This window comes from Rosa chinensis, chromosome 6 (genome assembly GCF_002994745.2).
Source record: "Rosa chinensis cultivar Old Blush chromosome 6, RchiOBHm-V2, whole genome shotgun sequence".
Classification (NCBI taxonomy): Eukaryota; Viridiplantae; Streptophyta; class Magnoliopsida; order Rosales; family Rosaceae; genus Rosa; species Rosa chinensis.
This window is the reverse complement of record NC_037093.1, coordinates 49,069-60,927: the sequence shown is the minus strand read 5'-3', so window position 1 is coordinate 60,927 and position 11,859 is coordinate 49,069. Positions and strand designations below refer to the sequence as shown.

Here is an 11,859-nt window from a genome sequence, read left to right as displayed (position 1 = left end):
TATCAGAAAAATAAAAGGTAAATACTGAAAGTTTTTCTGAACAATCATCCTGATTAATAAGCTAAGCTTGTTCTAAAACAGTAAAACCTTGAGGAAGTCAATATAGATTTAACTGCTTCTTAAGAAGTAACTACCATGACCTTCAACTCTAATCAATCTTAAGTAGACACAGATATATAACTCCTCCTCAATGCACTCGATCAAAGAATAATAAAGGATTAACATGCTGCAAAATCAATCTGGATCGGACTATGAAGTATACATATAATATGTGTTTGATGAAAATATATGTGACTGATGGATGAGGACCTTACCAAATATGGAGGTAGTGGGATTTCTGATGGCCTGGTTAACTGCTGCATCACCTACCAGTCGCTCGTTATCAGTGAAGGCAACGTAAGATGGAGTTGTCCTGTTGCCCTGATCGTTTGGTATGATTTCTGCATTATTGTTCCGCCAAACTGCCACACACGAATAGGTTGTTCCCAAGTCGATCCCTATTGCATAACACTCTTCTTCTTCTCCTGTTATTGCCATCCTCAATGCTTTTACCAGTTGAAAACCTGAAGGTTAAACTCAATGATCGAGTTAGCTAGGGTTTTACAGGGATAGCCGCTTTACTTACTAGAAAAGTTAAGTGAGAACCAAAAGAGAAACTTTTAATTAAAGATATTCTTAAAAGAATAAGAGAAACTTTAAAAGCACCTCATGATTCTCTCTGTCATATAAGGTAAGGTAAAGAAATCGGTACGTACGTGATAAATATGATGTAACTTTGCACATAATTAATGCATGCATGAAATTTGATTCCTTTCAGATTTCTTTATCTTTCATTTTTAATTTATGGGAACCCTAAGAAAATCGCCGATACTTGAATATCATGTGTAATCAAGCCAATTAGGTTCAAATTTCCCGTTTTGTTTTCCTAATGGCAAGGTGACTGGAGAGCATAGATATTAGTTTACCGATCGATTGGAAAAGCAACCTGCACTGAGATAGGTATAGGATCATCGATACATACATGTAGAGCATCAGATGGTGATCGAGTCTATTGCTGCTTGGCGTAGAACTTGTTTGAACCAATATTTGACAAGGCTCACGTGGCAGATAGGTGGGCCAGACCCATAAGGCGTAATGAATGACCGCGGCTAATTCGTTAAAGATTTACAAAATTGATTCCCAAATTAGCCCGGCACATTAAAGATTTACAAAGTTGATTTTCAAATTTATGGTAGAAGATAACGTGTTCGGAGAACCGTTACTGAGATCAAATGACTCACAAGGCTTAATGAATGACTGCGGACCCACAAGGCGTAATGAATGACCATGGCTAATTAGCCGCGGCACATTAAAGAGCATGATTGTCATGAGAAAATTTACCAAAACTTGGTTTAATTCACTTGATAAGCATTAAGGGGTTTTATTGCCAATCATCAGTTACAGAGGCGGAGCCACAAAGGGGCCTAGTGGGTCTTGTGCCCCACTGAGATTGATACAAATACAACTTAGATTACAAAGATTAATAGTTCCCAATTTGGCAGAGTGGCCCAACAGTTTTTGTTGTGAACACTAGGTCCCTAGTTCAACTCTTGCAGTTTATTTTACTTTGTATTTTTTTTTTTTGGTATAGAAAAGGGACAATATACAATTCTCCATACAATACAGTACAAATATACAATACCTATGAAATCTCCATACAATACAATACTAATATACGTACTATAGGCTTCTTCTAGTTCTCTTTTCTATACTTTTCATGTGGTTTTCACACCAATAAAATCTCATTGAAGAAAATTACGTGCCGTTGTAATATATAGATTACATATACAGCTGTTTTTTAATGTTTTGCTATGATTAATTTTTTTTTTTGGTGCCCCAGCAAACTAAAATTTCTGGCTCCGCCATTGATCAGTTACAAAGCCTGATTGATTCTTTCTATTTGTAACAAAGCCTGATTGACTGCTCATGAAAGAATCAATCATTGATAACGTCAAAAATATCATAAACATGAATACTGTTCTATTTGTAATAAATTCGGTCTTAGCTGTAAAGGCTGCGATTGCTTCTTTTCCTTCATTCAGTAGTTTAGCTTCACGATAAAAATGACCATAAGATTCATTGTTAGAGGTCCTTGACCAAACGTTCTACGCGAGTAATCTCAATACATTTCAACAGTTTTGCAACACTTATCAATGTTTACGTGTTTATCTTATCTTTTTCTTTACCGGTATTTATATTTCCTGTACTTTACATTGGCGTTCTTTACATTCCCGTAATTTATCTTTTTGCTTGTCACTTTGTTGCACTTTATTCCCCGCGGTTTACATTCTTGTTCTTTATCTTCATGTATTTTATTTGCTGCACTTTTACATTCCTGTACTTTCTTTACCTGCACTCTCGTTTATGCTATTTATTTTCTGTTGTTTACTTTACGTCATTTACTTTATACAAAATCACAAAAACGAATCATCATCACTTCACTTTCACCTCAATCATCGAGTTACACAGCACGAAGATTGCAACTAAGTAAGGCCGATCCATGCCAAAGTCCTTGCATTCAAGGCAGAGAGAACCCCGCTGCCGAGATCGATCATTCCTCGGCCCACAATCAATTGATCAGAAGTCAGATCGGCGCAAGATCTACAATCTAGAATAAAATCTCGCTTGGCCTACCGGGCGCGAGTTGGCATGCCTATGCACTCGTCACCACTCCAGAAGGACACGTGTAAGCTAAAGAAGCCCTCGGCCTAGTAACACGCGGCCGAGATGATTTTTGAGCTAACATAGCCAAAAAGACAAAATATATCAATGGATATAGCTGTCGGCAAATACCCCATGGATGATATCATGGAGGCGGTTCTACAACATCTGAACTTCAAGGATCGAATACGTTTAAGCGTCATCTGCAAGTCTTGGAGATCAATTGTTATGCAAAAAGACATTCGTGGTGCTCCACACCAACTCCCTTGGTTATATCTTCCTCAATATTCATCTCAAACTCAGTCCACAAATTGCGTACTTAAGCTTTTATAGCCTCCATGATGGCAAAGTTAACAAGTTGAGGCTGCCAAAGCCACTTCATGGAGGGTGGGTTAATGGGTCTTCTAAAGGTTGGTTGATTGTGATAAACAAAAAAGGGCTACTAGCTGAAAATTTTCTACTAAACCCAATCTCCAGAGCTCAATTCCAACTTCCACCTATCAGAGCAAGTACAGAAAGGACCGAGGAAGTCAATGAAGAACAATATTATCCTACCTCCTGTTTCCAGCAACATTTTGCGCCTATCTACCTCGGATATCAATTCAGAATATTGTATGGTGGCATCGGTTTATTTTACGACATTGTTTTTGTGTAAGCCTGGATACAAACGATGGAGTATGGGCTTTGAGGTATTAGATGAGAAAAACCACACACTCTTGTCGATGTGTTATTCTCTGGTGGTGCTCTATATATCTTGATTGAAGTTGAGAGTAGTCATAATTAATGAGGATGGCATCGTCGTTCAAGCTCGTACTATAAGCTTTGGGGATCATGAAGTGGAATTGAAGTCGGTCTATGATTACTATCCAGGTTCTTTAGAAGGGTTACGGTATTCGCTAATGTTAGAATCTACCAACAATGAAGTCTTGCTGATCCATCAATTATCTAAAGATTATCATGGCGGTAACAAGACAAGTGATTTTAAACTATACAAGCTTGAGATAAAGAATGGCGAGTTTCTTAGGCTACAACACCTGGGGGATCAAATATTGTTTTTGGGAGACTCTGGTTCCTGGTCGTTTCCTGTGAACGAGATCAATGAGTTGGAGTTAAAAGGGAATAATTACATTTTCTTTGCAACAAACACAATTACAGAACATCATCACATACATGCTTCAGAAGCATATATATCAGGTGAGATGTGCGTCTATTACCTAGCTGATGGAACCATTCATAAGCGATCTCTTCTGCGTGAGGATCTTTATTTGCGTCTTTCCCAGTTTGAATGTTTTCTGGAGACTAAAACCTTGGATGAATTACGAAAATTAACTTGGTTCACCCCGAGTTTATAGAGAATCAAGAAGTCTTTTTATTATTATTATTTTTTTTTGGTGAAAGAAAAATTTTATTAAATAAAAGAGAGATCAAACATTAAAAGGGGGAGACATGAGACCAAAACCCCTTATAAAGAAAAAAAAAATGCAAAAAAACATTACAAAACCATGAATATGGTTGAAGAAAAACCAATTCCTAACAATTAAAGTTGAGACGCACCGTAGGTGTCCGATTGCTTGTCGGGTACCTTGAACTCAATTGACATTGTTTTGCCTTGAATTTTTTGTGTTGAGGCTTTAGGAGACTGCAAAGAAGATTCTCATCTAAAGCTGTTTTACCCTCATTAAACTAAGTTTTGAATCAAGCTGTGCTAAAGTTAGTACTTATGCTATGTTGTAATCGGGTTACATATCGAGTTATCTTTCCGCTATGTCACTGCTATGTTAAAGCAAATGGAGTAGCTCATTGTGCACTCTTTGCTAGTTGGTGCTTGTTAGAATACAAGTCTCCTGTAGAGATTTCTGATATTATTTCGGAAAATACTCTAGATGTTTATTGTAATCAAGGGTTTAGGCTCAATGTCCCCCCCTGTATTCGACAGTTTCATTAATCAAGGCTTGAGGGGCTTGAGGGCAGCCGCACCAGTCTTTTATTCAAAACAAAAAAAACTAAGTTTTGAATCAAGAAGTCTAGTTTTTTTTTTCTTCAGCTTTCATTTTAAATGGGACTCAATGTATGAGGAAATGTTGAGGAGAATCGATTTTTTCCTTTATTGAAAACCAACTATATTGGTTTGATACTCGGTTCTTTCTCATAGACCGAGATCAACCTAGGGAATCCAGAAAGATAGCTTATGAACTTCACCTTTTGGCTTTGGTCTTTTTCCCTTATGCTATCTCCAATAGAAGGTTCAAAGTCCATAATTTAGACCATGGTTGAGCAAAACCCATCTCCAATCATGGATCGGGTCTATTATAAAAAAGCTCAATGGAGATCTAAAGTCCATTTCTTGGTCTAAATATAGACTAGCAAAGGTAGCCCACATTAAGCTTCATGTTGCATGATTGCATAATTGATCCAAAGTTTTCCCAACCCGCCAACCGTTCCTTTTTTTTTTTTTTTTGAATAAATTTGATTTTATGAAATCTTTAATTTTATGAAAGCTTCAGTGGTCATGTAATCTTTAATTTTACGAAATAAATTTGACATAATTTATTATAATTATTATTATTTATTAGTGGTATGATACATCAACTAAATATAACTATGAAGTATAATACAAAATGAGCCATTACAATAATACTTTACTACTTTTATTCTTTATAATAAAAAAAAAACAAATAATTTGTGCAGATAAAAATCTAATCTGTAATCTGTAGAGTTGTGTATGAATCGACACGTGGACTCGAAAAGTCTTATCTAACAATACAGTAAGATTTCTTCAATCATTAAAATCATATTTTTGTCTCTAAAAATAATTCTAAGTATACTTGAATTAGTAATATAATTGAAAACTCTAATAATTTTGAAGTATACAAATTAAAAATAATAAAATATATTAAAGTCTATAATTTAGACCTCAAAATATTAGAGTTAGAAAAATTATAGACCTCACTATTTAGATAATAGTACCTTTTAAAAGTCTAAAATTTTAAACCACGGTCTATTTTAGACCTCCACGCCTGAGATAACCTGGAGGCGGTGCAAATTACGCCTCTGACTGAGGTTGGGCATGTCCCAAACTCGGAGGCATGTCGTACTTGTCACTTCAACCTCAGACGCCCTTTAACAAAAGCGTCAAATGACATCATCACCTGGCACATGAAATTGACAGAAACCAAATTATTATCCCACGACGTCGTTTTGGGCGTCTGAAGCCAAAGGGAAAAGGCTCCACCTCACGTGCCACAAGTCTTCTATCCATTAATTACTTTGATAATTATATGCATTTTTTTTAACTAGCTTGTAATCATACTGCAATTGAAACATTTACTATTACTCATGTGTGCAATTTTTGTTTGTGGTAATTGAATTATTACCAAGTGGCATGTGTTGACCCAAAACAAGTAGTATGATGTGCAAATAGTGAAGGACCATTTGACATCAAAAAAAAATTCAAATAATTACTCCGAATGTTGAAATTGATCCTATTTAATCTAAAAAAAATAGTTTAATCTAAATAAAAATGGAAATTTTATTTGACATCTGATGTTCATAAGAGCATCTTTAATAATGAAGTCAAAACTCAAAGTCATTTTATAAATTAATTATTTTGGATAATTATTTAACTACTATATGAATTTATGTATTTATGTATCATACATAATTATTTTATATAATATAGGGCCCTTTAAAAAAAAAAAATCACTAGGGCTGGGATCGGTTATGAAAATGCAAAAATTTGCCTGAACCAGAAAGGGAACTTCGGTTCGATTGTTATAGTTGACAGTGTCGGAACCGACGAGAACAGAAATCGAGAACCTTCGGTTCGGTTTTCCGGTTTTAATGATTCCTTGATGAAGTTGAAAAAAAACCCCAAAAACAGGCAATTTTCCAGTTCCATCTCTACCCTCTCCACCCGTTACACTGCATAGTAGGCCTCGTCTTCTACATCTCGGACTTCAACGAGCACGGTGTCTCCACCGACGGGACCATGCGGTTGTACTGCAAACACAACGAACTGCTTAGGGGAATCTTCGCAGTCGGATTAATCTGAATCCTCATTTGAATCTTTGCAGTCGGATCTGACCCTTGAACCGGTTGTTGTTGAGGTAGAGGTTCTAGACGGTGAGAATCGGTTGTAGCTGAGGTCGATGGTCGGGTGATTGAAATATGATTCGAGGGTTTGACTACAGGTATCGGTTCCATCGGGTTTGACCCTCTTCCGGAACTAAGAACTGAAACCGAATCGAGAACTTACTAAACGGTTCGGTTCTGGAAATAAATCGAACACTGACAGCTAGGAACTGCACCAAACCGACCATTTCAATTCGGTTCTTCTGGTTTTCGGTCCGAGAGTCCCAGCCCTATATATCACTATTTTAACTTTTGACTCTATGGTTGGAGTTACTCTAATATACTTAATTCATGTCTTAAACTTTTTATTCACGACCATATATGTCTGTAAATGATTACAAGTTTAGTTAAGGATTTTTTTTTCTCGATCAAAAAAGAGAAATGAGAAAATTTAAAATGATTCTAGCTAGTTTTGAGACAACATCTTCATGACAAAGACCTAAAGTTGAATGATGAATTCCATGCATGTAACATCATTTTATTAACCATTGTAGGGACTTGAAATAAAAGTAAATGAAAATCAGTAGTTAAATGTTGCATGTGGATTTTACATGAGTCACCAGCTTAATGGTAGATGTACCTCCCAATTAGCATGTGAATGTCCGAAATAGGCAAAAGGAGGATCATACAAACTTTATGAGCCCCGTCGTACTTGATCATTTGCATGATACAAGGAAATATAAATTTCCTTAGCAACAAACGAAATGCCACGTACTATGTAAATAACGGTACTCTTTAATAAGTCCCAATTTATAAAAGTTGAGTAATCAATGATCCACTATTATAAGTCAAATTTCATTATCGAACAGAAACAAAATTCATTTAATTGTGAATGGACACTATTGTCAAAAGACAATAATTTCCAATAGACACTGATTTATCAGTAGTTCACTACCACAAAAGAAGGACTTACACGTGATAATTTGAAACTGTTTCATGACAACAAGAAAGATGCTAGTCAATGTCTATGTATCTATTGGTGGATTTTTTGAAACTAAAAACCGACAACTGATAAATCACACCTAACTACACCGAACTGATAAAAGATAATTGAAACCAAACTAAACCAACAAATATATTAACTAAAAATCTTAGATATAGTTACTGCTGCATACAACAGCTCTCTCACAATAATATCGGTATCGGTTAGATACTATTTGCCATCAGCCCGTACAATAGAATTTCTCAACAAGATATGATGATGATTTTGTCGACAAAAAACAAGATATGATGATCTTGACCTCTCCAAACCAACGGTGATGATTAATTAACCATCACGCGGGGGCTCCCTATTGGGGAAGAAAATATCCCACAGCCCTCCATTTGAGGAGTAAAGGGCGGAACCCCGTAATTGAAAGGACCCATCTCTTTAATACCCCTCTCTTTTCTTTTCTTTATTCTCTCTCTCTTTATTTAGAAACTGTAATCCAGCTTAATTTATTCCAAAGAGTCGTTCCGAAGCAAAGGTCCCACAACCCGACGTCGTTTTCGGTAAAGCTATATCCCGGATAAGTTCCAAATATCTTTTGGGCCCCGCACGAAAAGTGGGCTGACTCATTAGACCAAATTATATCACCCTTGACCGTCAAAAAAAATAATTAAACCACTAATTAAACCACTATGAGATTAATAAATTAATCAAAAAGGACAATAATCTCACTTATATCTCCCACTCTTCTCTGTCGGTTCTACTCAGTAGTTCACTTCACTCTTACTTATGGCTACCTTTCTCTCCATTTCCCTCATCTTCATCTTCTTCTTCATATCTCAGATCGAATCAGAGCCCCTCGATCAGACGGTGAAGACCTTCATCTTCAGAATCGACAGATTCTCCAAGCCGTCGATTTTCCAGTCCCATTACCACTGGTACACTTCCGAATTCGCCGACCCACCTCAAATCCTCCACGTATACGACACCGTTTTCCATGGCTTCTCCGCAACTCTCAGCCCCGACCAAGTTGCCTCCCTCAGCCAACACCCTGCCGTCCTCCACGTGTTCGAAGACCGCCGCCGCCAGCTCCACACCACCCGCTCGCCGCAGTTCCTCGGCCTGAGAAACCAGAAGGGGCTCTGGTCCGAATCCGATTACGGCTCTGACGTCATCGTCGGGGTTTTCGACACTGGAGTTTGGCCGGAGCGTCGGAGCTTTTCCGATAGGAATCTCGGTCCGGTTCCGAAGCGGTGGAGAGGGGTCTGTGAGACCGGAGTTAAATTTACAGCTCGGAATTGCAATAAGAAGGTGATCGGAGCTCGGTTCTTCATCAAAGGTCATGAAGCCGCCGCCAATGCTGGCGGTCCGATAACCGCGATCAACGGCTCAGTTGAATTCCGGTCTCCCAGAGATGCCGACGGCCATGGGACTCACACGGCGTCCACCGCCGCCGGGCGGTACGCCTTCGAGGCTAGCATGTCCGGCTACGCTTCCGGCATCGCAAAGGGAGTTGCTCCGAAATCTCGCTTGGCTGTCTACAAGGTCTGCTGGAAGGACTCCGGTTGCTTCGACTCCGATATTCTGGCCGCCTTCGACGCCGCCGTCAACGACGGCGTTGATGTCATTTCAATCTCAATTGGAGGCGGCGATGGAATTTCTTCTCCCTATTATCTCGATCCGATTGCAATCGGATCATTCGGCGCCGTTTCGCATGGAGTGTTTGTTTCGGCCTCCGCCGGGAACGACGGACCTAACGGAATGTCGGTGACGAACCTGGCGCCTTGGCTGACGACTGTCGGAGCGGGAACAATCGATCGGAACTTCCCGGCGGTGGTAGTCCTAGGCGACGGCCGGAGACTCTCTGGCGTTTCTCTATACGCCGGAGCTCCGCTGAAGGGGAAGATGTACCCTCTGGTCTATCCCGGAAAGTCAGGTATGCTCTCTACTTCACTGTGCATGGAGAACTCCCTGGACCCGCGTCAGGTGAGGGGCAAAATCGTAATTTGCGACAGGGGAAACAATCCCAGAGTGGCGAAAGGTATGGTGGTGAAGAAAGCAGGAGGTGTGGGGATGATCCTGGCTAACGGAATCTCCAACGGCGAAGGACTCGTCGGCGATGCTCACCTTCTCCCCACCGCAGCTGTCGGCGCCGACGAAGGTGACGCCGTCAAAGCTTATGTGTCGTCCACCAAGACTCCTTCAGCTACTATCGACTTCCAGGGGACTGTGATCGGAATCAAGCCGGCTCCGGTGGTTGCTTCGTTTTCGGGTAGAGGGCCAAACGGATTGAACCCGGAGATTCTGAAGCCGGATCTGATCGCTCCCGGAGTTAACATCCTCGCTGCTTGGACCGACGCGGTGGGCCCAACCGGGTTGGATGCGGATAACCGGAAAACAGAGTTTAATATCCTCTCGGGAACATCAATGGCTGCCCCTCACGTGAGCGGAGCCGCCGCTCTGCTCAAGTCGGCTCACCCCGATTGGAGTCCGGCGGTGATAAGATCGGCGATGATGACGACTGCTGGCATCACCAATAATCAGAACAAGACCATGACTGATGAAGCTACTGGAAATCCCTCCACTCCTTATGATTTAGGGGCGGGTCATTTGAATTTGGATCGGGCCATGGACCCGGGTCTGGTATATGATATCACCGGTGAGGATTACGTCCGGTTTCTCTGCTCGGTCGGGTACGGGCCGAGAGTAATCCAGGTGATCACTCGGTCGCCGCCGAAATGTCCGGGGAAAAAGACTTCGCCGGGAAATCTGAACTACCCGTCAATCGCCGCGTTGTTTCCGACTTCCTCGGCGGGGCCGTCCAGCAAGACGTTTATTCGGACGGTGACGAATGTGGGCCAGCCCAATGCGGTATACAGGCCCATGATAGAGGCGCCTAAAGGAGTGAAGGTGACGGTGAAGCCGTCGAAGCTGGTGTTCACGGAGGCGGTGAAGAAGCGGAGCTACTTGGTGACGGTGGCGGTGGATAGAAGCAACATCGTGTTGGGTGAGTCGGGGGGTGTGTTCGGGGCGCTATATTGGAGCGATGGGAAGCAGCATGTGGTTCGGAGCCCCATTGTGGTGACCCAAATGGATCCCTTGTAAGACTAGGAAGGATCAAAACACGTCGTTTTGATTGGTATTGAGGGGGTAGGTGTACAAGTTGGAACCTGTAGTAGAGGTTTTTGTGGGTTTTGTGTGAGGGTTGCTGTAGTAGTGTGGAAAAGTTCCCACTCTCTTTTTTTGTTTTTTTTGTTTTTCTTTATTTCCTTATATAGAGTATTATTCCGTTGGTTAATCTTGTTGCCTCCTTGATGGAAAAATTGGTCAGCACATATATATGAGTTTCATCTACTACTACTAGTAGTGTGCACCCATTATGAAGCAATTGCTTAGCTCAAAACTGGCATAGGGTATATACTTATTTGATGTTTTGAGCCGAGGACTCTTATATTTATAATGGATTTCAAATAGTTCGTAACCGCGTATACACAATCTAGTGACTTTTGACTTTTATTATTACTTTCACACTGATTTGTTAATGTGCATGAATAAAAATAATGTACTTTTGGACGCTACCGCTACGACTTTGTTACAAACTTACAAGTTTTCCGTTAGCTAGTCAAATTTATCGACTATAAAACTCATGTATGTCACTACTTTTATGAACACATAGATCGTCTTTTGGTGAACAAAAAATCACGTGAAAATTTTACAGGTTTTAACTAATATTTTGGAAGTTGTAAATCTAACGGTAACATAATGACAGATGCCATGAATTCAATATTGTGAACTTGGATTAAAGGAATCAAACTAGCAATAAAATATAGATGATGGTATTGGTGAGATATTCAAAGATATTCATGGGGTTTTGAATAAAATTCCCAATTCCACTAAGAATGTATCTCATATTTTAAACAGCTTCAAATCCTTCACTGGTCTTTCCCAAATAACAATGTCTTTCTCTTCTTAATGGATTAATTAGTTCTTGGATTTTCTATTTCTGATTTGTAGACGGGAACAAAGCTGAGGAACAGAACTGGTCGACCACAGCATATATAACAGATCGTTTTGTACCTGATTGATAACGGTAATCCATC

At 39.9% G+C, this 11,859-nt stretch overlaps 1 protein-coding gene across 1 annotated transcript; it reads left to right on the top strand.

Moving 5' to 3' along the window:
- Positions 1-8,512: 8,512 nt before the first annotated feature.
- LOC112172002 (subtilisin-like protease SBT1.6) lies at positions 8,513-11,119 on the top strand. The gene has a single exon (XM_024309159.2). It carries the CDS (start codon positions 8,549-8,551, stop codon positions 10,862-10,864), a length of 2,316 nt encoding a protein of 771 aa, XP_024164927.1. The 5' UTR covers positions 8,513-8,548; the 3' UTR covers positions 10,865-11,119.
- Positions 11,120-11,859: the final 740 nt, after the last annotated feature.